We start from the raw sequence: 26,820 nt of genomic DNA, 5'->3' as shown, positions 1-26,820 counted from the left end.
CAACCTCCCCTCTATCCCCCCACCCTGATTACCCTTGAATCCCTTGTGGATCAAAAACTAAGACGCGGGTTGATGGGTTTTTGATAAGAGAGGGGATTAAGGGATATGGGGAGAGGGCGGGAAAGTGGAACTGAGCCACGACAGATCAGCCATGATCTTATTGAATGGCAGGGCAGGCTCGAAGGGCTAGATGGCCTACTCCTGCTCCTATTTCTTATGTTCTTACTGTGAAAATCCCCCAGTTGCCACACTCCAGTGCTTGTTCGGGTAGACTGAGGGAGAATTTAGCATGGCCAATGCACCTAACCAGCGCATCTTTCAGACTGTGGGAGGAAACCAGAGCACCTGGAGTAAACCCACGCAGATACGAGGAGAAGGTGCAGATTTCACATAGACAGTGACTGGCTCCCTAGTGCCATGAGGCAGCAGTGCTAACCACTGGGCATCTGTGTAATATGCACCCAAATAATATCACCAACGCCCAAGGTCTAGTATTGGGTAGGCATCAGATCTCCATACTCTGGTGTGGTGTGACAGCCATTTCAGGCCTCCCAGCTTTAGAAAATCCAACAATAAGGGAAGTGATTACTGGCTGCTTCCAAAGCATTCATTTTTGTTTTGTGCACAGAGTTTAACATTCCTTGTGGTATCTCTGTCAAACAGCCCTGTTTTTATATTCTGTATTCAATACACCAAATTGGATTAAACCCGACCTTGGCTTTAAATTGTCACAAAGTTCCTTTTGTTGGAACACACTGTACTTACTTTTCATGGAGAAAGGAAAGATGGCCATTATGTTGATGTTTTGGAAATCCCTTGGTCAGAGCAAAAAATGTACTGGAACTAAACAACAGCTTCCTTTAAGTGAGCTGCTTGAGTTACTTTATAAAAAAACAATAATTATTCATCCACTTGAGAAGTCCCAGCCTTCAATAACTGACAATGCTGCAATCAGAATGCATACTCGCTATTTTACATACATTAATGGACAGAAGAGTCAGATGGGAAAGTGTATAAACACAATTATTGCTGCTCCCTGTGACACTTAACGTAACTCCCAAATCTTCACAATAAAATTCTGTTATGTGGGAAGTCCAAACCTGTTCCTCCCACGCACTTTTACATGGAAGAAAAGACAAAAAGCAATTTTGATTTTTATCAACAGCAGATACAACTCATCCATCTTTTCCATCATCTAAAAGTTTGTAAAGCCCACGATAAAAGTTCAATCCATTCCACTGGTACTCAACCCTTTCAATCTCCTTAAAGGAATTTTCTTTTTTCCACCATCCTAAGTAAAGTAAAACCTCTCATTTCATCTTTGGCTATTTGTCTTCCTTATCCTGATCCTTGCAATACAGAAAACAACATGTTCAAAAGGGCATTCACATATCTCCGACTTTATGTATCCTCACAATCGCGGTAGCCTGGCTGAGTGGTCTGTGGCGCTGGATTTAGGCTCCAGTCATTTCGATGGCATGGGGGATTGAATCCCACCACTGCCATTGGGGTTTCTGAGTGGCACGGCGGCACAATGATTAACACTGCTGCCTCACAGGAACCCAGGCTCAATTCTCAACTTTGTTCGCTGTCTGTGTGTGGAGTCTGCACATTCTCCCCATGTTTACGTAAGTTTCCTCCGGGTGCTTTGGTTTCCTCCCACAGTCTTAAGGAGGCGCTAGGTAGGTGCATTGGCCGTGCTAAATTCTTCCTCAGTGTACCCGAACAGGTGCTGGAGTGTGGCGACTAGGGGATTTTCACAGGAAGAGGGAGGAGAGGAGGTAGAGAATGTGATTGGCATGCCTCAGAGGCTTGTCTCAGTGCAACTTGTCTACCAGTCTAGTTGCTACCAGTTAAAGTACTTGATCTTCAAAATTCAAAATTGCTGCCTGATGCTTCATTCAATGATCAATTCCACCATCTTCAAAGAGTTAAGTACCCTCCACTCAACTGCCTAGTAGGCTAGCTTCCAGGATCATCCAGACATCCCTCATTTCCAGCATACCCTCAATATTGCAAAGTCTAATGGATGACACAACTTCCATTATTTGACACCATTGAAATATCAAAACCATCATATATGGGTTGGATTTTCAGGCTGCGCTCACCCCAAAACTGGAAAATTCCATTCAGGGTCAACAGACCTATGGTCCTGACCCACCCACCACAATTCCTGTGAGGGTACATTCCCGTCATAGTCACTTTCAGCAGAGAATGAGATGCTGTAAAAAAAAAGGGTTGGGGGGAAATTGGAATCACAAATCCCAGAAACATTGTCTACCAAATTAAAATTAAATAGAATGAAACTTTCTGTGCAATTGTCCCCCCTGTTAACCCATCCCAGTAATAAAATTCAAAATGAGCATTTATTTTAACATTCAATATGCCTAAAGTCCAATTCACAAATTTTGATTTCACTTTAATGACCTTTAGGTTTTTGAACTTCTTCAAAGCAAACGGTGAAAATTATCTCATGGGAGTATTATCTGCTGCTAATTCATATGCATCTGAATCGAAACAATCAGTTCAATCAAATGAGTTAAGGTAATGGACAGGATTCACCCACTGATTTCGTCCAGATCTGCCGCTGCTGCCAGTGAGAATGGAGAATTTGGCTCTCAGCCAAATCTCTATTCACTGCAGCGGGACTGGAGGATTGCAGCCCCGGATAAGGTCAGAGGTTTTTAGCAAATATATTTTATGTACATTTTACTTTCTTTAAAGGAACAACACCAACATTAGTGCAACTGAAAAATGGCCATAATTAAGCATCATAAAACTAAACTGAAATAGACCACATCTTTTCTAAGATACCATTCCACCCTGTAAACATTGCAATAACACACACTTTCTGGTAACAATCCAACATAACACAACAGGCTTAGTTTATCTGGAAACATCTTCATAACATGCTTTTAGCTGTCTCATATATTATTCCAAAGTCAGCCATTATAAAGAGGATTACTCTGCTGTCTGGTTTTGACCTGCGATTGACAGACTGACCATCTGACTGAATTATGTGTGCTCTTTGATATATTTAGCTCAACACAGCTGTGCTGCTGGTGCACGAACCTTGGGAACATGTTGTGATTGAAAGGACGCTGCAGTCTATTTGGGAGGTAATGTGGGCAGAATGCGTTCCTGGTACTTTTGCTATGCTGGATGACACATACATAGTTGGAGAATAGTTCATGTTGCTTCTCTCCAAAGCTGCCCATACAAATGGATGTGCTTCAGATTACTGTCCATTCTTATGTGCAATATGGGTGAAAGTTCGTCATGACAGCATTACCACACATTGGCTATTATCTTGTACACAGTGTCATAGGGCAAAACTGCCTCACTGAGATGCTGTTGTCACCTTTCAACTTCAATCTAATTTCAGATTTCAGCCTCACTGTAAACTTTCGACAAAGCTTCCTGGAAAGAGTCCTGTCTTCCCACTCTCTGTGTGCGTTCCTTGGAACCAGCCATCCTGACGTTTCCTGTGCACCAGTATAATGTCACCTTGCTCCAGACCGAGCTCCGCCTCACCTTGGGCTGGATAAGAAAGTACTGCTCTGCATCTGTGGGAACAGAAAGGGTTTCTATTAACTTTGGGAGTAATGAGAAAGCAACAGAGAAACTGTATATATACTGTGTAGTTTACACAGGATATACAACACAGAAACACGCTATTTGGTGCAACTGTACATGCTAGTGTTCATGCTCCACACAAGACTCTTCCTGCCTTCCCTCTCTTCTCCCTCATATGCTTGCCTGGCCTCCCTTTAACTACATCCATACAATTCACTTCAACCACTTTCTGAGGTAGTGAGTTCCACATTCTTACCACTCTTTTGGGTGATGAGGTTTCTTAATTCCCTGTTGGCTTCTTAGTGACTATCTTATATTGATGGCCTCCAGTTATGCTCTTTCCCACATTTGGAAGCATTCTCTCCGTGTCCACTCTATCAAAGGCCAGAATGTTATGGCCTCCGCAGGATTTTCCCTTCTCTCTGCTGTGAACAGAGAGTTGGCTGGGCGCCAAATTCTCTGACCTCATTGCAACTGGAAAATGGTGTGAGCAGCTGGTAAGATTGTGCCCAAACGTAACAAATTCTGTTGTTATCCCTCAAGTTTTCTTACCTCAGCCTACCTTTCAGTCTGAAAAGAAACATTCTCAATGAGGAAACTTGTGCCAGAGTCTGATTGTTGAGACTTGACGATGAGTTAAGAATTGAATATTTATTTTACCAGCAGTTTGAGCCAAATACTTTTCCTTTCGGATTCCTCTCCTTTACTCATATGGACTGCTTGTATTTAATTGTGAGGGACAGCAAAATAAATAGGGCAGATTTGTTGTCTTTCAATAGAGAAATATTTAGAAAGCTAAGTAAACAACAAATCAGTGTTTGAGCCTCAGCTCCTTACAATCTATATCAGTGACTGAAATGAGGACAATATATTCAAGCTTTCTGACTATAGAAAGCTAGATAGGAAAGTAAGTTGTGAGAAGGACAATCGCTTAAGCAATTGGATAAGAGTGTGAGAGATCATGGAATCACAGAAGCCCTACAATGCAGAAAAGGCCATTTGGCCCATCGCATCTGCACTGGCACTCCCACAGAGTATCTTACTCAGGCCCTCCCCCCCGATCCTATCCTGTAACCCCACAGATTTCCCACGGCTAATCCATTTAACCTACACATTTTAGTACATTAAGGGTCAATTTAGCAGGGCCAATCCACCTAATCTGCACATCTTTGAACTGTGGGAGGAAATCGGAGCACCCAGGCAGACCTGGGAGGAAGGTGCAAACTCCACAAATGAAGCGTTACGTTGAGAAAAGTAAATTCTTGGTGGGAAGAATAGAGAAGCAGAATATTTTTTATAAGATTAAAAATCAGAACATGTTGATATTCATTGTTATGCATGAATCACAGAAGTGAGAATTATGGATGGACAACAATCACATCCCATGAAAGAATTTTTAAAAGTGCAGATAATACAAACAATTAGTAAGGCAAATGATATACTAGTCTTTGTTTCAAGGGGTTTTGGGTATAAACGTAAGAAGTCTTGCTACAATCATGTACAGTTTTGGTGAGATCACACCTGGACTACTATGTAACATTTCAGTATCTTTACTTAAGAAAAGATATCATTGATTTTGCAGGAGTGAAATGAAGGTTCATTTGGTTGCTTCAAGGCATAAGAGGGCAGCCCTATGTGGAGAAGTTAAGTAGAATGAGCTTTCATTGGAGTTTAGAAGGCATGATCTCATTTGAAAATTGAGGGCCTGAGAGGGGAAATACTGAGAGGCTGTTTTACCTGGCTGCAGGGTCTAGGATTTGGAATCATAATCTCAGGATAAGGAATCATCCATCCATGACAAAGTTGAGGAGAAATTCATTCAATCAAAGTGGTGTTTTTCTTTTGAATTCTTTACCCTAATGGACTGCAGATGCACAGTCAATAAGTATATGCATGACTGGACACTAAGGACAATAAGAGGTGTGAGAGATCAGGCAAGAAAGTCACAGAGTCATAGAAGTTTATAGCATGGAAACAGGCCCTTCGGCTCAAATTGTCCGTGTCGCCCTTTTTTTTAAATCCCTAAGCTAATCCCAAATGCCCCCATTTGGCCCATATCCCTCTACACCCATTGTACCCATGTAACTATCTAAATGCTTTTTAAAAGACAAAATTGTATCTGTCTCTACTACCAACTCTGGTTGCTTGTTCCAGACACTCATCACCCTATGTGTGAAAAAATTGCCCCTCTGGTCACTTTTGTATCTCTCCCCTCTCACCTTAAATCTAGTTTTAGACTTCCCTACCTTTGGGAAAAGATATTGACTATCTAGCTGATCTGTGCCCCTCATTATTTTGTAGAGGTTTATTTTAAATAACAGCCATTCTCAAAAGGGTTGTTACCTGTTGAAACACATTGAACGGTTTTGTGATGGCTTCGGACACTCTTCGGCAGCGGAGCTGTGCAGTGGAGATGGTGGGGTGCAACGATAACAAGAATCCCAGGAGCCTGTCTTTCTGTGCACTGCCTGAACCTCCTCTTCACTCCCTATGGGGCATGAGCCAGCTCTATTGTGGGAGATGACAGGGACAAGGGGACCTCTGGTTTCCTGTGAAACTGGTTGTGCAGCAGCCGCCACTTCTGGCTTGACTAAGATTTTAGTTGGGCTGCACACTGAGGTGAGCTGGAATTTAGGCCTCGTGGACGATGTAGCACAGTGTGGTGGAAAAGCTGCCAGGCTGGTCTGAGTCTGAAAAAGAAACAGTCATGGAGTGTTATCATGAAGTGGCCTCACTCACGTTAGCTTTCAAAGATGGTCAGAGTGGAAGAGAACAGTCAAGAATCATCCTGGTTCTGATGAACTCCTTGTGAAACAAGTCTAACACAAATTGCACATTTCAAATTTGTCAAACACTCTCTGATTAATTTTTTTTCCTGCATAACACATCCCATTTTCCCTTTTTGACAGATGCTTCATTGATGAAAAAGATCAACTAAAGTCAGACTTTTACAACAATTGGTTCAAGACTGGCTTTGATAGAGACAATGGGATGAGATGCCTGTCCAATCTCTCAGCTAGGAAATAATGTCTGCTGTAGTGGGAACTAAATAGAGAGAGATAGAGAGAGATGGATGAAGCATTGTGGAATTTTCATGGCATTTCCCTGACATGCGTAAATCATATATGCATCTTCTTCATTCTCCCATATTCATTTCTTCATCACATTTCTTGTTTCCCATTTTCCCTGCCCTTGGAGATATCAGCAGATTGAAAATGAATTCATAACTTCCCCTTTCCCCTTGTAGAGCCGTGGAGAGCGTAAACTTCCCCTTACCAGGAGACATTATCACAGTTTCATTCTTCTTGCCCTCTCATTCCATTTGGACACAACAAACTCAAGCTGATATCCATTCCACTTCTCCTACAACCCCATCTCACATCAACTTCATTACATCTTTCAAAGCATGACCTGTAACGCATTGCATTATCTTCGAAAACATGACCATTTTAATTTTACACTTTGGTTTGTTCCCCTTCTCCCTTCCCAAAGCTTGCTAGGAACATGCCAGAGTCAAAAGGAAGTGAGTTTTAATAAGATGAATCGAACCCACCTTGTGCAGACTGCCTCTGTCCTCATTTTTGCAATGCGCTGGTATGAAGTTTGACACTGGTACACGTCCTTGGCCCACAGTTGTAAAACTGGAAGCTTCTTGGTCTTGCAGTGCTGATGTTTTACTGCTGTGGGGTGCTGTTGAGGCAGTGTTGGCGGTGGGCCTGTTGGGCCGGTTAGATCTATTTGTTCCATTGGAATGTGCGGTGTGCACAGTGACGGGGTGCAGGATCTGATGAGATGCAAAAGGCTGGGCTTGAATGACAACAGCTGGAACACACCTGCTGTTTGTGCTCTGAAACTGCACTGGAGGAACCGCAAGTATTGGTCGATGTATGTTTACTAAAAGAGCAAAGAAACATAGTGATTGAGTTAGCGGTAAATCTTCCACCGCAGAAAATAAATTCCAACAGAGTTAATGCGCAAATGAGAGACTAGACAGAAAGAAAGAAATTACGTCTATACATTTATATGGGTGACACAGTGGCACAGTAGTTAGCAATGCTGTCTCACAGTGCCAGGGACCTGGGTTCAATTCTGGCCTCAGGTCACTATCTGTGTGGAGTTTGCAAGTTCTCCCCGTGCCTGCGTGGGTTTCTTCCGGGTGCTCCAGTTTCCTCCCACAGTCCAAAGATGTGTGGGTTAGGTGGACTGGCCATGCTAAATTGATCCTTAGTGTCAGGGAGATTAGCAGGATAAATATGTGGGGTTCTGGGGATAGGACCTGGTGGGATTGTTGGTGCAGACTCGATGGGCTGAATGGCCTCCTTCTGCACTGGAGGGATTCTATAATTCTAACACCTTTCATGAATTCAGAACATCCCACAAGAAAGTATTATGGAAGTGTAATCGCCACTGTAATGTAAGGAAACGTGGCAATCAGTCTAAGCACAGCAAAACTCTACAAATAGCAATGAGATAAATGACGAGATCATCAGTTTTAGGCGATGTTGGTTTAGGAATAAATATTGGCTATGTCACCAAGAGAACTGCTTGCTGTTGTTCAAACAATGCCATATACTTGAAAAGTCAGAACAGTTAATTCCCACAGTACTGTACTGAAGGGTCAGCCAAGGTTATGTGCTCAGATTTGCAAAAGGACTTTGAAAACCCATCTGGAATGGGTATAACTTTTCAGCACCAGAAGCGGGGGCAATGGATTCAAGGAATATAAATTAGGGCCTACAAACATAGCTACATTTGAGAAAGAGTCCATCTCCTCCATTTCCTCACATCGCGACCAACATCACCAGTGCCACAGGCATATCTTCCACTAGAGGATTCCAGAGGCAGCAGTAAGAGGCAGATTGAGGGAGGTAGACTGGGATCCAGGCCCATAATCTGATAATAATAATTTGAAGAAAAGTGATGGCTCTAGTGGGGAAGGGGGAGAAGGCGTTTGACAAAGTGCCTCACAAGAGGTTATTGCAGAAGGTCGAGGGACATGGAGTTGGGGGTAGGGTGTTAGCGTGGATAGAGGATTGGTTGTCAAATAGGAGGCAGAGAGTGGGGGTCAACAGGTGCTATTCGGATTGGCGGATGGTGACTAGTGGAGTGCCCCAGGGGTCGGTGCTGGGGCCTCAGCTTTTTACCATTTATATAGATGATCTGGAGGAAGGAACCGAGTGTAGAGCGTCGAAATTTGCTGATGACACCAAGATTGGGGGAACGGCCAATTGTGCGGAGGGTGTGGAGAGTCTGCAGAAGGATCTAGATAGGCTGGGCGAATGGGCCAGGAAATGGCAAATGGAATTTAATGTTAGCAAGTGTGAGGTGGTCCACTTTGGTAGGAATAATGGTAGGAAGGACTATTACTTACGGGGCGAAAAACTGCAGCAGGCGACGGTGCAGAGGGACCTCGGGGTCCTTGTGCATGATTCGCAAAAACCCAGCTTGCAGGTGCAACAGGTGGTCAGGAAGGTGAATGGGATGCTGGCCTTCATAGCGAAGGGGATTGAATATAAAAGTAGGGAGGTCTTGCTGCAGCTGTATAGGGCATTGGTGAGGCCGCAACTGGAGTACTGTGTGCATTTTTGGGCGCCGCACCTGCGCAAAGATATTTTGGCCTTGGAGGGAGTGCAGAGGAGGTTTACCAGGCTGATACCGGAGTTGAGGGGGTTGAGCTATGAGGAGAGGCTGAATAAACTGGGCTTGTACTCGTTAGAATTTAGAAGAATGAGAGGAGATCTCATTGAGACGTATAAGATGATGAATGGGATGGATAGGATAGAGGTAGAAAGACTCTTCCCGCTCAAAAAAGACAATAGGACTAGGGGGCACAGCCTCAAGATAAAAAGGGGGCGGTTTAGAACGGAGTTGAGGAGGAACTTCTTCACTCAAAGGGTGGTGAATCTCTGGAATTCTCTGCCCGTTGAAGTGGTGGAGGCTGCCTCGCTAAATATTTTTAAGACGCGGGTTGATGGGTTTTTGATAGGAGAGGGGATTAAGGGTTATGGGGAGAGGGTGGGAAAGTGGAACTGAGCAGCAACAGATCAGCCATGATCTTATTGAATGGCGGGGCAGGCTCGAAGGGCTGGATGGCCTACTCCTGCTCCTATTTCTTATGTTCTTATTAAAACCATCTCAACAATTTCACTGTTTACATAATTTTATCCTGCTCTGTTTTCTCTCTTATAAATTTTAAAGTTTATTTATTAGTGTCACAAGTCGGCCTACATTAACGCTGCAATGAAGGTACTGTGAAAACCCCCAAGTCGCCACACTGTTCGGGTAACACTGAGGGAGAATTTAGCACGGTCAATGCACCTAACCAGCACGGCTTTCAGACTGTGGGAGGAAACCCACACAGACACGGAGTATGTGCAGACTCCGATGGACAGTGACCCAAGCCAGGGATCGAATCCCCGTCCCTGTGAGGCAGCAGTGCTAACCACTGTGCCACCATGCCACCCATATTGGCACAAAGGGGAATACCATAAAGAAAGCATGGGAGAAAAATACGCAACCTACAAGAGATGTCTCATTGTTAACTGGGTAGACTGCAGCCCTGGATCAAATCTCAAGCAGGCAGGTGCCGAGTTGAGTAATACTGTTGGATCCCTTTAGTTCTTGACGATTATTATGCTATACATCAATAAGCTTACCCCTGTAACTGCTCCCAGAGATATGTCTTGATATTGTACCCCCTGAAGGAACTGGAGGTGATGTCACTGCTACTCGTCTACCACTGGGACTTGTCTGCAAGTTCAGGCTGGCCTCACTTGCTGCTCCACTTTCTGGAGTACTCGCAGCTGCTGAGAGACCATCGGAACCTCTCCGCTCTGTGACTCCACAAGTGCTTCTGCAACACAATAATACTGACAGGTCAATTGCACTGAAAACCCATTGACTTCAACAGTAACCCATCACACTGCATGGAAAAGGGTTGGGTGTAATTATGAAGAACAGATCCTTAATGTGCCACATGGATGTCCAATCCCTGTTGTATTTATTTATTTCATTTAAAATTGTTTTACTTCATCTTTAAAGTTATAAAGCCAATGCTCAGCGTGTACCAGGCAAACCCAACCAAATTCAACTCCCAACTGAATCCAATTCATGGTCCCCACAAGGGAATTAAACAAGATGCAAACTGACAGGATGAGGCATGACACCTCATCCTCAGCTTGATCTCAGACAAATCCCTACCTTATGGTGGTGAATATCATGGAGAAGTGGGACCCTTCATAGAATCACAGAATCCCTACAGTGCAGAAGGAGGCCATTCAGCCTGTCGAGCCCTTACCAACCACATTCCCACCCAGGCTCTATTCCTCTAACCCCACACATTTACCCTGCTAATCCCCCGACACTAGGGTCAGTTTAGCATGGCCAATCAACCTAACCCACACATCTAAGGACTGTTGGAGGTAACCGGAGCACCAGAGGAAATGCATGCAAATGCAGAGAGAATGTGCAAACTCCACACAGAAAGTGACCCAAGACTGGAATTGAACCTGGGACCCTGGTGCTGTGAGGCAGCAATGCTAACCACTGTGCCACGTATTTAAATTGGGTTGCCATGGTGCAGTTGGGAACCTGATTTAAAATCCACTGCAGTTGTGTACGGTTCCAAAAGGCTGGGGAATCTAATGGTGACAAGGAGATAGGTAGTACAGGTTCCAGAGGCTAAGCTGCCTTTCCAGCAACCCCACTGGGCCAGGAGGAGCAGAAGCACCCAGTCCCCACCCTCTCAAGGAAGCCTGAATCGCTGGATTGCTGATCATAGCTCCTCTCTCTCTCTCTCTCTCTCTGACTATCTGATCATGACCGCTAACCTTGTCCTATCTCCCAAGTGCTGGGGACCATCCCAATGGTGGCCCCCAGCTGCCAGTTTTCCCTCCCAGCTGTGGAAAAGCCTGTCAATCTGGCTGGTTTCTAGGCTGGAAACAAATCCAAAAAGTGACAATGGCTCCAATTTGGCAGGACGGCTGTGTTTATGGCCTGACTGGTTTCTTTGGCATTTTGGGCCCCCCTACTCAACCTCTACCCCTCCCCTCAGTTAATCAGTTTACGATTGAAGTTTAATGATTTTTGAATGATAATAGATGCACAAGGTTCAAAAAAGCACAATTGTTTTGGTATTGCTCATGCATCAAATTGAAACAGTTGCATATCATAATGAGGGTAGACTCCATTTACAAAATGAAAAAACATATTTGTATTAGCCATTGGTTATGGGTTTATTTTACACCTCAAACTTGCAATAGAAAGTAAAAATTAAAAATGGTATTTCCCAGTGTTATTACTTATCACAAGCACCCACTGTTCACATTAATCAGGGATTCTCGTTGACACTAAGAATGACAATCAGTAACAATATTCCCTGTAAATTTTATTGCTATGTGTGGTCAGCTGTTTCAATGTGTGATACTTTCAATTGTCTTCATGGCTCCTCATGCACAGTATTTAATCTGGAGTAAGGCTGGCGCAAACTACATGGTCATGCATTCACATAGTTGATGGATGCAATTGGTGCCGAGACGTATTAGCCTTCCCATCTCCTGATTAGCCACCCAGCCTCCATCCATTGATTCTGTTTATACTTCCTACTGCCTCTGAAGAGCAGCCAACATAATTAAGCACGTCACAGACCCCGGACATTCTCTCTTTCACTTTCTTCTATCGGGTAAAAGGTACAAAAGTCTGGGATCATGTACCAAACTTCTTCCCTGCTGCCATCAGACTTTTGAATCGGCCAACCTTATATTAAGGTGATCTTTTTCTACACGCTAGCTATCAGTGCAACACAACATCAGGTGACTGTCTGTGTGGAGTTTGCACATTCTCCCCGCGTCTGCGTGGGTTTCCTCTAGGTGCTCCGGTTTCCTCCCACAGTCCAATGATGTGCGGGTTAGGTTGACTGGCTGTGATTACCCCTTAGTGTCAGGGGAGGTTAGGAGGGTAAACATGTGGGGTTACAGGGATAGGACATAAGCAAAGAACAAAGAAAATTACATCATAGGAACAGGCCCTTTGGCCCTCCAAGCCTGCACCAAGCATACTGCCTGACTTAACTGAAACCCTCTATTTGTCTATTCCCATCTTATGCATGTATTTGTCAAGATGACCCTTAAAAGTCATACCTTATCCGCTACCGTTACCTCCCCCGGCAACAAGTTCCAGGCACCCACCACCCTCTGTGTAAAAAATCTGCCTCACACATCTCCTTTAAATCTTCCCCCTCACACCTTAAAGCTGTGCTCCCTAGTAATTGACTCTTCCACTCTGGGGAAAAGCTTCTGATTATCCACTCTGTAAATGCCTCTCATAATCTGGTAGACTTCTATCAAGTTGTCCCTCAACCTCTGTCATTCCAGTGAGAATAAACCAAATTTCTCCAACCTCTCCTCATAGCTAATGCCCTCCATGCCAGGCAACATCCTGGTAAATCTTTTCTGTACTCTCTGGAAAGCCTCCACATCCTTCTGGTAGTGTGGCGACCAGAATTGAACACAATATTCCAAGTGCGACCTAACTAAGGTTCTACAAAGCTGCAACATGACTTGCCAATTTTTAAACTCAATGCCCTGGCCGATGAAGGCAAGCATGCTGAATGCCTTCTTGTCTACATTCTCCAACTGCTTTGCACTTTCAGTGACCTGTGTACTTGTACACCCAGATCCCTCTATCAATACTTTTAAAGGTTCTGCCATTTACGTATATTTCCTATCTGTATTAGACCTTCCAAAATGCATTACGTCACATTTGTCCGGATTTATCTCTATCTGCCATCTCTCAGCCCAAGTCTCCAACCAATCTATATCCTGCTGTATCTTCTGATGGTCCTCATTGCTATCCGCAAATCCACCAACCTTTGCGTCGTCTGCAAACTTACTAATCGATCCAGTTACACTTTCCTCCAAATCATTTATTTATATTACAACAGCAAAGATCCATGCACCGATCCCTGAGGAATGCCACTTGTCACAGCCCTCCATTCAGGAATGCACTGCTATCCTCTGTCTCCTTTGACTGAGCCAGTTTTGTATCCACCTTACCAGCTGACATCTAATCCCATGCGACTTCACCTTCTGCACCAGTCTGCCATGAGGGACCTTGTTAAACAACCCCAACCTGATCCTGTGGTAGGGATTTTTGTTGGTGCAGGTGCGATGGGCCAAATGACCTCCTTTTGCACTGTAGATTCTATAATTCTGCACCCTCTCCTTTCCTTCTCCCCTGTGTACTCTATGAATAGGAGACTTTGTGTAGCGTGCAAGAAACAATACTTTTCAATGTATCCCAATACATGTGACAATAATCAATCAAATTAAATCAAAAATTAATTACCTCCTACCAAGCTCAGTGTAACTGCTGCTGGGGCTCTCAGCTTTGCCTATTTGCATTGACATCCCTCTGATCCATCCATCTGGAGACATCCCATAAATGCGAAACATATCCCCCGTCCGTGCTTCCAGTTCTTCTGCTCTTCTAATTGGAGATGATGAGAATAAATGAACACGCAGTGGTGGAGATCAGTAATGAGTGACAGTTAGACAATTCTCTTGGAATGGGCACACATTTGAGGTGACTGGCAGGAGAATCAGAGGCGATATGAGAACATAAGAAATAGGAGCAGGAGTAGGCCATCTAGCCCTTCGAGCCTGCCCCGCCATTCAATAAGATCATGGCTGATCTGAAGTGGATCAGTTCCACTTTCCCGCTCTCTCCCCATAACCCTTATTGAGGAATAGCTTTTTAATGTAATGAATTGCTGGGATTTAGAATGCACTACCTGATCAGGTGGTGAATACAGATCCAATGTAATGCTCAACAGGGAATTGAAAATACTTCATAGAATCAATAGAATCCGTGCAGTGCAGAAGGAGGCCATTTAACCCATCGAGCTGGCACTGACAACGATCCCACCCAGGCCTCATCCTCATAACCCCACATATTTACCTCGCCAATCCCTCTAACCTACTCATCGCAGGACACTAAGGGGCAATTTAGCATGGCCAAAGCACCTAACCCATACATCTTTGGGCTGCAGGAGGAAACCGGAGCACCCAGAGAAAAGCCATGCAGACGTGGGAAGAACATGTAAACTCCACACAGACATTGACCCAAGCCAAGAATCGAACCCAGGTCTCTGGTGCTGTGAGGCAGCAGTGCTAACCACTGTGCCACCGTGCTGCCTTGAAAGAGGGAAAACAGCAGTTGTACAAGGAAAGAATAGGGGATTAATAAAGTTGCATTGCAAAAGAGCTATGCAGACCTGATGGGCCGAATGGTCACTCTCTGTCTTGTTCTGTGCTTTGCTTTGACGACTGTAACAGATGACAAGAAACCAAAAACCCTAGCTCCATTCCTTCACTGGAGTGAGAATTTGACTTTTCTACTGACTTGCTCCTGACTCTGTTGCGATATTCAGGGTCCATAAGACCCTAAGGTATATAGAATTTGACCATTTGGCCCTTCAAGTCTGCTCTGCCATTCAGTCAAGGCTGGTAATTTTCTATCATTGTCTTAAATACACTCAATGACCCGGCCTCCACTGCCTTCTGTGGTAACGAATTCCATAGATTCACCACCCTGTTGCTGAAGAAATCCCTCCTAATCTTGTTCTAAAGGGCTGTCCCTTTAATCTGAGGCTGTGGCTTCGGATTCTCACATTTTTCCCACGTCCACTCTATCCAGACCTTTTGGAGTCAGGATAAGAAACCTGCAGGTGCTTGCAGGAGTAGAGAAGCATCTTAAGACCCCACTGTAGATGGAGAGATGGAGGAAGGTGAATTACTGGGTGACTTCCTGGAGTTCTCATTGACGGGCAAACGTCAAAAATATGATCCCTCTGACTGATCAACCCCAATCAGCGTGTCTTGGTTCATTCAGACCATGGCCCTAATCTGTGGACTTTGGTTAACTTGAGTGACCTCACGTTAGGCCACTCCTAACATGATCCGTTGGCTTATCATCAATGTCCAGATTTCTGGGAGAAAAGAACACTGAGAGATACGGAAAGTCTGTGACAGATGTGGTCCTGCAATATTGCAGACCTTTAAGTTTAAGTTTATTTATTATTGTCACAAGCAGGCTTACATTAACACTGCAATGAAGTTACTGTGAAAATCCCCTAGTTGCCACACTCCAGTGCCTGTTCGAGTACACTGAGGGAGAATTTAGCACAGCCAATGTACAGAACCAGTATACCATTCGGACTGTGGGAGGAAACCGGAAAACCTTGAGGAAATATGTGCAGATGTGGGGACAGCATGCAGATTCCACACAGACAGTGACCCAAGCCAGGAATCGAACCCGGGTCCTTGGCACTGTGAAGCAGCTGTGCTAACCACTGCGCCACCGTGATTCTCCTACTCCAAAGACATGTTATATATACAAGCTTGGCCAGCCCAGGGTTTCCAATGCTATCAGTTCTTGGAGGTGTGACAGCAGAGGAAAGGATATCCAAGGTTACAAGGTATTGCAAAGATCGGTAGTGAAGCTGTAACTGTTACAGCAAATTCAAGTCTTGTGGATCTCACAAGCCCAATGATTGATGTAAATCAGTTGTGGTTAGGGTTCTGCTGCTACTGCAACAAACCTATCAGAAATTCAGCATTCTTTAAATGACTGAGAGTCATAACTCACAACCTACTTCTGATACTTACACAGGTACTTGTGGCTTTGAATTTGGATTTTCAGCATACACCGGTGAATTGGTTTCAACAGTACCTGGACTGCTGATACCTTCAGCAGGAGCACGTTGTGTCTGTACAAAAGAAAATTGAAAGAAAAACCCGTTATCAGCTACCATTGTGACTTTTGCGAAGACCTGAATCATAAACCATGCTTAAGCCATTGAATTGGAGAATGGTTACAGCACAAAAAGAGGCCATTCGGTTCATTGTGTCTGTGCTGGATCTCTGCTGGAGTAATTCACCTAAACCCACTCATAAATCATAGAACCCCTACAGTGCAGGAGGAGGCCATTTGGCCCATCGAGCCTGCACAACTGAATGACAACAATCCCACCGAGGCCCTATCCCCATAACTGCATGTATTTACCCTGCTAATCCCCCTGATACTAAGGGGTAATGTATTTAGCATGTCCAATCCACCCAACCCACATATTTTTGGGTGACTCTCCTTGAACTGTTTTCCCGCAGCATTGCAAATCTTTTCTCCAGCACATGCTGAGGCAGAACATTCCAGATCCTAATCGCTCGCTGCGTAAAAAGATATTTACTCATGTCAACATTGATTTGTTTGCCAACAAGTTGAAACCAGGGTCCTCTAGTTCTTGACCCCTCTGTTAATGGGAACAGTTTAGTCCCTGTCCACTCAGGCCAGAACCCTCATGGTTTTCACCAAATCACCTCTTCTCTACAGTGAGAACAGCCCCAGCTTCTCTCATCTATACATCCACCTGAGTCCCTCACCCCTAAAACCATTCTCACAAATCACAGGAACATTAAAACGTAAGGACTGGGAGTACGAATAGGCCACTCAGCCCCTCGAGCCTGCTCTGCTATTCATTATGATCATGGCTGATCTGTTAAGTCCACTTCCCTGCCTGCCCCTGCTAACCTTTGACTTCTTTAAATCCGAGGAATATTGAATTTATTCAATGAGCCAGCCCATACTACTCATTAGGGAAGAGACTTCCAAAGATTAGCAACCCTCTAAAAGAAGATATTTCTCTCCATCTCTGCCTTAAATTGGAGACCCCTATTTTGAAACTGTGTCCCCTAGTTCTAGATTCCCCCAGGTGGGAGTACATCCTCTCAGTATCTACCCTGTCAAGCCCTCTCAGCAGAGTCTTATAAGTTCTCCTAAACTCAAATGAGTACTGGCCCAATCTGTTCAAAATTTCCTCACGGCTGCTGCTGGTAAGTCAGGCAACCTGGGTGAGTAATGCTGAGGGGGAGAAGATTTGTGGGTTAGGGATCACAAGGGAGAAGGTTTCAGGGAATTGGGCAAGGGCTGACTCTTCCAGGAGAGCGCCTTTGATGGAGGGACATCAGTTGACAAGCTGACTGTGTGGTTCATAGAATCCCTAGAGTGCAGAAGGAGGCCATTCAGCCCATTAAGCCGACACTGCTGCCCAGGCCACATCTCCGCAACCCCAAATATTTACCCTACTAATCCCCCTGACACTAAGGGGCAATTTAGCATGGCCAATCAACCGCACATCTTTGGAGTGTGGGAGGAAACTGAAGTACCTGGAGGAAACCCACGCAGACACGGGGAGAGCTTGCAAACTCCATACAGGCCGTCACCTGAAGCCAGAATTGAACCCATGCCTCTGGCGCTGTGAGGCAGCATTGTTAACCACTGCGTTATTGTGAACCTGTCATGCACACTGCATAGCAACAAGCCTGGATGAGGCTGGATTAACACCAGCGGCAGTGGGATGAGGCCTTAAGTGGTCATTCAATGGTCATTTAAAGGCCTCAATTAGCGCAGGCGGGAAGATTGACCATTCTCACCTACACATTAAATCTGGCGAAGGTGGAAGGTGGTGAGGTCCAGGTGTGCCACAATCCCACCAAATGAAATGCTCTCGGACAGCCAAAACATCTCCCAGTACTGAAACCATCAAATAAAGATTTACTGATCATTCACCTCAACACTGCTTGTGCAAACTTGCTGTGGAAAAAGTGTTTTTCTCTGTTTGTCAAACAACAAGTCACTGCACTTCAAAATGACTCATCGTGTAAAGTGTTTTGAGATGTTTTTGACAGACACGAACAGTCATTATGTAAATATAGGTCTTTTTTTTCCCAGAAAGGACATCTCTTTGATATTGTTCAGCTATAAAGATTTCAGACAGCTAGTGGATCAAGTTTTTGCTTTAACACAATTCAGATGTAGAGGAAAAAAAATCTGATGCTGTCCACTTAGATTAATCCTTTGACTGTAACAAAGTCTCAATGATGAGTGACGTCTGCTGCAAATCATAGCTAAAATATCTCTAAGATTTAAACATGTTTATACATGAAGTTGACGAATCTGCTATCTGCATATTTTTAGATATTACTGGTCCATCACCTACATTCCTTTGAAAATATGGCATTGAGCTAAAAAAATTGACATGGTTGGCTTGCCGGAAGGGAGATTGTGATGTGTGATTGTGAGGTGATGAACTGATCTTTTCAAACACTGATGCTTTCCTTCACAACAATCTTGGCTGCTGCATCACTCCCATTGTATGAGCCACTGCCCAGGTGTGGACAGGCAGCTGAAGACAGTTATGAGCAATGCAGAGAGTGGATAGCTCTTGTTGCGAAACAATCACTCTCTGGTTTGTTGTGGTGGTTTGAATATGGCAAGTACAGCTGACTAGCCTGTGGAAAACACAGTGGCACAGGGGTTAGCACTGCTTCCTCACAGCACCAGGGATCGATTCCCAGCTTGAGTCACTGTCTGTGTGGATCTGCACATTCTCCCTGTGTCTGCATGGGTTTCCTCCAGGTGCTCCAGTTTCCTCTCACAGTCCAAAAAAGAGTGCTGTTAGACACATTGGCCATGCTAAAAATAATTCTCCCTCAGCATTTTGAACAGGTGCCACAGTGTGGCGACTAGGGGATTTTCACAGTAGCTTTATTGCAGTGTGAATGTAAGCCAACTTTGTGACACAAATAAATAAATAAACTGTATAAAAGGGTAAGGCATTGTGGCTGTTGCCAGGACAGTGGGTATTTACCAATGCAATACCTGGTGCATGGTTACACATCAACTGCATCTTAAAGGAATGGAATCTTTCACAGTACCAGCACATCTCTCCACTCAGATGTGTACATATGTGTGCACCTACACTACTGGGAAGTAAACTATCCTGGAAAATTGCACATGCCCATCCATTCTGCTTCTCTTCGTTTTGAGAGCAGACTATGAAAGCCCCTCTCCTTTACATACAGGGCCTCTGTCACCTCGCTGATGCAGCGAGGCACAGTGATCTGAAAAGGAACTGACCCTGTCACTGGCTCCAGCTGGAAGGATCCTGAGCCACAGGAATTGAAGCAGCGCTGCCAGCTCTGTCCTCACCCTCCTCTGCAGCCAGCCCATCCAACTAAACCCATTAAGCCAACACTACTGCCCAGGCCACATCTCCGCAACCCCGAATATTTAACCCTACTAATCCCCCTGACACTAAAGGGAAATTTAGCATGGCCAATCAACCGCACATCTTTGGAGTGTGGGAGGAAACTGGAGCACCTGGAGGAAACCCATGCAGACACGGAGAGAGCATGCAGACTCCACACAGACCATCACCTGAAGCTGGGATTGAACCCACACCTCTGGCGCTGTGAGGCAGCAGTGTTAACTGTGTTATCGTGAACCTGTCATGCACATTGCATAGCGACAAGCCTGTTTGAGGCTGGATTAATACCAGCGGCGGTGGAATGAGGCCTTAAGTGGTCATTCAATGGCCATTTAAAGACCTCAAGTGGCACAGGCGGGAAGGTTGACCATTCCTGCCTGCACATTAATTCTGGCAAAGGTGGAAGGTGGTGAGGTCTAGGCTTAGTTGGATGGGCTGGCTCAGTTCAATAACCACCTGCTTGATGAATCACAGCCACTTCAGACATTGTTCCTCCCTGCTGTCCGTACTCCAACTCGCTGTCAAAATGCAGCCCTTTAGGGACTGTATCTATAGCCCCATGAGTGAGGGCAAGCTATTTGCTCAGAGGCCTTCAAACTCCACTCCATTGGTTACAAAGGGTCTAACATCACTCCTGTGTGACTCCAACAGCTCATGTGAACTCCTCCACTTCCACAAACTTTAGCAGCAAAAAGGCAGTCAAAAGTTCCACTGATACAAAGCTGGCTGAATAATAGGAAGCAGAGAGTAACGATCAATGGATATTTTTCGGGCTGGAGGAAGGTTATTAGTGGATTTCCCCAGGGGTCAGGATTGGGACACTTGCTTTTCCTGGTATATATTAATGATCTAGATCTTGATAGTTTCAAAGTTTGCGCACAACACAAACCTTGGAATTATTGTGTCGATGACAATGTAGAACTTCAAAAGCACATAGACAAGTTGGTGGATTGGGCAGATAGGTGGAAGATGAAGTTCACTGTGGAGAATTGTGAGCTAATGCATTTTGATAGGAAGAATGTGGAGAGACAATATAAAATAAGGGGTAAATTTCTAAAAGGGGTATAGGAGCAGAGGAACCTGGGCATATATGTGCATAGATCATTAAAAGATGGCAGGATAGGTGGAGAGAGCATTTAATAAAATACATAATATTCTGGGCTTTATTAATAGGAACATAGAGTACAAGAGTAAGGAGGTTATGCTGAACTTATACAAGACACTAGTTAGACCTCAAATTGAATATCGTGCACAATTCCAGGCACTACAATGTAGGAAGGATGTGAATACACTGGAGAGAATGCAGAATAATTTTTCAAGAATGGTTCCAGGGATGAGGAACTTCAGTTATGAGGATAGGTTGGAGAGGTTGGGACTGTTCTCCTTGAAGAGAAGACAGCTCAGAGGAGATTTGATAGAGGCGTTCTAAATCATGAGGGGGCTGCACAGAGTGGATAGGGAGAAACTGTTCCCATTTGTAAAAGGCTCAAGATTGTGAGATTTAAGGTGATTTGCAAAAGAAGCAAATGTGACATGAGAAAAAAACTTTCACACAAAGATTAGTTTGGGTCTGGGATGCACTGCCTGGCAGTGTGGTGGAGGCAGGTTCATCTGAGGCATGAGATGATTACTTGAATAGAAGCAATGATGCTCATTTGAAGCCGGTGCTTGCAGGTGCAAATTGCATGACTGCACTATTTCCCTCCCAAGCATGGCAATCAGCAAAAAATGGTCCAGAAGTGGCTGAAGGTGACTGTTCATCAGGTTTAGCAACTTGTGCTCCTGTATTGTGACAGGGAAGACAGCACTATAGCTTTAAGCTGCAATAAACAGCGAATTACAATGTTAAAGTCATTTAGAGTCCAATTAATATTTAAAAATGCAATAAGAGCTTGATTCTATCAGATATTATACAACGCCTGCCTTCAATCTGTAAAATTGCCACAAGGGTTTTAAAACAGAAAGCACTTAGTTTGGGAATGTTTATTATTTTTGCAGCTGTGAAGTCTTTAGTCTGGAAGTTTGGGTCTAAATGGTAAGGCCCGAGATGGCCCTGATATTGGACCTCGATCCACATTTCTGAGAGCAACAGGCAGCTTGCAGGGGAGGCACGTGTGAAGCTTGGGTCACTCCTGGCAGCCCTCAGGCAAGTAAGGAAAGGGACAACTTGGGAGCGAGAGAGCAACGGGAGCTTGGGAGTGTTGACAAGCAATACTTTACGAAGGGACAGCGATGCTGGGGTGATCAGGGAGGGACAATGAGCGATGATCTGGGGTAGTGGCGTTAATAGGAAGGGAGCGACAGTAATCAGGGGAGTAGCAATGTGTTGGGAGGAGAGTGGTGGCCAGCTGGTATATTGACCATTGACAGTAGTGGATGTCAGTTTGAGAGGGACAGTGTTGCTGATCCTTCAAGCCCTACGTTCAGTCAAACATATTTTAAGTACTTACATTGTTGGCTAACAGATGGTCCCTTAAGGACTTTGTAGGCCTAGTTTTCATCTGTGCAGCTGCTGTTGGTTCCAGCTGTCTCAGGACAAACCAATCCTGCAGTGGGGTGGGGTGACGGTGGAGGGGTGGTTGGGGGGAGGGATGGGCTATCAAACAGGTGATGGCCTATTTGTAGATGCCTAATATATGCTGTGTTCCAAACCTTTATTGTAAAAAGATATTTCTGTATCCACCAATAAATTTATGTTTAATAAATCTTCTCAGCTTTTGTAATTAATAGAATTGCTGTGATGATAATGGTACGATTCTCACTCTCAGACAGTTGCAGCTCAGTTGTGGGTGCCAGCTGGCCTTATCTAGGGAGATATCCCTTTAGTCAGTGTGAAATCAGTTTGATGACTTTATAGGAAGCTGCAGTTCCTTATGTCGCTACGTAATAATTTTGGTTCTGCCACGAGAAAGGTTCAGTTACCTTGGCGCACTCTTAAACCTTTACAACAGCCAGCTCCAGAGTATCAGTATCAGATCGCTATCAAGGACACAACAGGATTCAGGAGAAATTTTTGAATCCAAAGCATCAGAAGGAAGTGAAACACACTACATAAGTGTGGCTGAAGAAAATAGGTGCATTTAAGGGGGAGCTAGACAAGCAAAAGGAGAAGGGAACAGATGATGGTAAATGTAGATAAAAAGAGGCTTCAGTTCTTCCAGAACAATGCTCAGCAAGACAAGCATGCAGGTATGAGAGGGCATAGAAGAGGTGTGTGGATATACCTCGGTGACAGAACCTAGGTCATTAAGTAGCAACATGAAGAGCTATAGGCACAAGGTTGAATTCTATTGATTTGTGCCACACTAAAAGTCTTGGCTTTTGTGGCATTCTGCTGAAATTTATCAATGGGGTGCGCTGTACAAAGACACATAGCAACACCCAAAAAGATAAATAAGCCTCCTACAAAGTTATCAAAAACAGGGAAAAAAAGGGAATCAAAAACAGAAAATGCTGAAAAATCCCAGCAGGTCTGACAGCATCTGTGGAGAAAGAATAGAGCCAATGTTTCAAGACTGGAAGACACTTCATCAGAGCTAAGAGTAAAGAAAATGAGAAAAGATTTATACTGTGAGGGCAGGAGGTGCTGGGGGAACAAAGCAAATGTAAATGAGGATGGAGAAGGCTCAGAGAGGTGCTAAAAGTGTCCAGTAAATGATCAGAATGTGTGAATGGCGGAACAGAGGTACAGATGGTTAAGGCAATTGCCCTGAAGAGGGGAGGGGAGTTAGACTCAAGGAGAGTGAGAATGGAGAAGTGGAAAAATGGAAGTGAGAAAGGATGATAAAAATGAATGAGATGAGAAAAAGAAACAAAATGAAATGACAGAAATGGAAATGGGGTGAAGGTGGAGGGGAGAGTTCATGCTCTGAACTCAATGTTCAGCCAGAAGGCTGTAAAGTGCCCAATCAGAAGATGAGGTGTTGTTCCTCCAGTTTGCATTGGGGTTTACGAGAACATTACATAAGGCCAAGTGGACAGGAGAGCAGGGTGGTGTGTTGAAGAGCCAAGTGACAGGAAAGTGACTCCCTTTGTGGAGTGGGCGTGGTTTGAGGGATTAGAGTTTAAGGGCCTGACATTCATCATGAAAACTGGGCTGATGTCCCAGTTACCAGAGGCAGGCGTTCCAGTCTGCCGGCTTCGCTGTCCGCCCACCTCTATTCCTGCCTCAGACCTGATGCTGGAGATGGTGAGCTCTACTCCATCCCAACCTGCCTCCTCAACAAGAAAATACATTGGGCAAGGGACATTGTTATATGGGACAGGTCTGTTGGGGCAGCATGATGGCACAGTGATTAGCACTGCTGATCACAGCGCTAGGGATCCAGGTTCAATTCCACTCTCAGATGACTGCGTGGAGTTTGCACGTTCTCTCCATGTCTATGTGGGTTTCCTCCCACATTCCAAAGATGTGCAGATTAGGTGGATTGGCCATGCTAAATTCTCCCTTAGGGTCAGGTAGAGTAAATATGTGGGGTTATGGGGATAGGGCCTCGGTAGGATTGTTGTTGGTGCAGGCTCGATGGGCTACGTGGCCTCTTTCTGTACTACCAAGGATTCTGTGTAAGTTCCCTGACTCAAACTTTCAGCCTCTCCCACAAAATTCTGACCCATGGTCATGATACCAGGACAGGGGACTGACTACGGTCAAATTTCATGATGTGTTTGATGCTTCCAGTTAAAAAAACTGCAGTCTGAATTACCTGAAAACAATGCATACACTGATAACTGATTTAGCTCCTTGTCTATCTCTAGAACGCTGAACCAATTATAAAACTCACCAGCTTTAAAACACATTAGCTTCCTCCTAATGATAGTGGCTTTGAAAATTTAGGATGATAGATGTGACCCTACTATTCAACTCAGGTAAAATGAAAGTGGGTTCTGATCTATATTAAATGTCCTAAGATAGCAGAAGTAAAGTCTGCCTTGATTTTAATGGTAAAAAGTCTCACAATACCAGGTTAAAGTCCAACCAGTTTATTTCATTGTAATTCCACAATCCTATCAAATAAACTGGTTGGACTTTAATCGGGTGTTGTGAGACTTCTTACTGTGTTTATCTCAGTCCAACACTGGCATCTCTACATCATTGCTTTTAATGGACATGGCATCTTAGCACAGAAACCTTCATTGATAAAGGCAACAAGAACCTTGAGATAAAGAAGAAGTGATACCTTGCTGGTAGGGCTGGAGGGACTCCTTCGTTCGGCAATCTGGGCCACGACTGCTGGGTTACTTGAGCTAATCAGCACTGGCGCACTGATCTGTAATGGCTGATGGGATGGAGACAGGTGGGAGATTCTGTTGAGCATATTCATAGCGCTGGTGTGACAACGGGTCTCTTTAGCACCTGCCTTCCCTGCCTCTGTGCGTTTGGTCGTTGTACTGGCTGCTGCTGCACTGCTTTGGCATTTACCATCTTTCACATCTGGCCTTTTTGTTGTTGCTAATAACTGCTTTGCTGTTGAGTTCATCTACAGGGGACAGAAAAGGAACCCAGTGAATATTGTACCTGCATATTTACGCACACAGTCAATGAAATCAAAACATCACTAAAATCATAAATATATCTTTCCCCATTTGTTTTCGATTTATAAATAATCATTTCACTTCTGCCTTTGTTTTTGGGTTTCTTGTGCTGGACATCAAATCCTGGCAGAAAGGTCACTTGCTCTTAAACCTTTGTCAATGAAGCTGAGGAAACATTCACAGGAGATGTTTCACAAGAATGTAGGGAAGATTCTGTCTATCATTTTTTAGATTTGATTTATTATTGTCACATATATTGGGATACAGTGAAAAGTACTGTTTCTTGCATGCTATACAAAGCATACCCTTCATAGAGTTCATAGAGTACATAGTCGCCATTCCCAGCAGGGTGGCATCGAGCTTTTGATTGTTATTGCAGTGGAAATTACAGAACAAATCTGTGAGCGGCCCAGTGGTTAGCAGTGGTCCTCATAGCGCCAGGGACATGGGTTTGATTCCCAGCTTGGGTCACTGTCTGTGTGGAGTTTGCACATTCTCCCCATGTCTGTGTGTTTCCTCTGGGCACTCCGGTTTCTTCCCACAATTTGAAAGGCTTGCTGGTTAGGTGCATTGACCCAAACAGGCGCTGGAGTGTGGTGCCTAGGGGGATTTCACAGTAGCTTCATTGAAGTGTTAATGTAAGCCTTACTTGTGATTAATAAATAAATTAACTTTAAATTACATACAAATGCATTACATTTCTTTTGCTGCTGCTTTAGTAAAAACTATTGTTATTATAAATTAGCTGATACTTCTGTATCAGTAAAGGAGACAGGATGTTGATATGCAAACAAGTATTCAAGAAAGACTAAGGAAATTAGGCATGTCAGCTGCAACTCTCACCAACTCTTACAGGTGCACCATAGAAAGCATTCCTTCTGGTTGTATCACAGCTTGGTATGGCTCCTGCTCTGCCCAAGACTACAAGGAACTACAAAAGGTCGTGAACGTAGCCCAATCTATCACACAAACCAGCCACCTACGCTTCCTGCTGCCTCAGCAAAGCAGCCAGCATAATTAAGGGCCCCATGCACCCCGGACATTCTCTCTTCCACCTTCTTCCATCAGGAAAAGGATACAGAAGTCGGAGGTCACGTAACAACCAACTCAAGAACAGCTTCTTCCCTGCTGCTGTCAGGGTTTTGAACGGACTTACCTTGCATGAAATTGATCTTTCTCTACCCTAGCTATGACTGTAACACTACTGCACCCTCTTGTTTCCTTCTCTATGAATGATATGTTTTGTCTGTATAGCGTGCAAGAAACAATGCTTTTCACTCTATGCTAATACATGTGACAATAATAAATCAAATCAAACAAATGTTTCTAGCCTTCTGGTTGAAGCAGGATGGAATGTTGCTCTCCTTTGTAGCATGTTTCCTTACAGCTCCTGTGAGTTGCCCTGATCGGTGACGCTATATACCCAAAGCGATTTCTCATTTGAATGAGATCATTTCCAATCACAACTCAATGCTGGAGATGGATTGTTTCACACGAGGAACAAGACAATACTGCGACACAGTTTCTCCCTACTGGGGCAGTGGAGCAAACTGTAAACATGGCTCATGAATTGCTCCGTAAAATAAAAATACTGAAATTTAAATAATTTC

At 44.3% G+C, this 26,820-nt stretch overlaps 1 protein-coding gene across 3 annotated transcripts in view; it reads right to left on the bottom strand.

Annotated features, from left to right (window-relative positions):
- Positions 1-218: 218 nt before the first annotated feature.
- The window catches only part of LOC145351467 (E3 ubiquitin-protein ligase SH3RF1-like), a 68,943-nt gene continuing 42,341 nt past the window's right edge, over positions 219-26,820 (bottom strand). For 2 of the 3 annotated variants that reach the window (XM_080201057.1, XM_080201059.1), the window contains 7 exons: positions 24,856-25,155; positions 16,242-16,342; positions 13,921-14,061; positions 10,233-10,429; positions 7,130-7,470; positions 5,920-6,266; positions 219-3,566 (listed from right to left, as the gene is read on the bottom strand). In XM_080201057.1, coding sequence (XP_080057183.1) covers positions 3,395-3,566; positions 5,920-6,266; positions 7,130-7,470; positions 10,233-10,429; positions 13,921-14,061; positions 16,242-16,342; positions 24,856-25,155 — 1,599 coding nt within the window. In that variant the 3' untranslated portion in view covers positions 219-3,394. The remainder of the gene's footprint in view (positions 3,567-5,919; positions 6,267-7,129; positions 7,471-10,232; positions 10,430-13,920; positions 14,062-16,241; positions 16,343-24,855; positions 25,156-26,820) is intronic. The other variant, XM_080201058.1, reaches the window with a different exon arrangement.

This window comes from Carcharhinus amblyrhynchos, chromosome 13, assembly GCF_965287045.1.
Source record: "Carcharhinus amblyrhynchos chromosome 13, sCarAmb.v2.hapA, whole genome shotgun sequence".
Classification (NCBI taxonomy): domain Eukaryota; kingdom Metazoa; phylum Chordata; class Chondrichthyes; order Carcharhiniformes; family Carcharhinidae; genus Carcharhinus; species Carcharhinus amblyrhynchos.
Note: the sequence above shows the minus strand (reverse complement) of the source record. Positions and strands in the feature narration are given on the sequence as shown.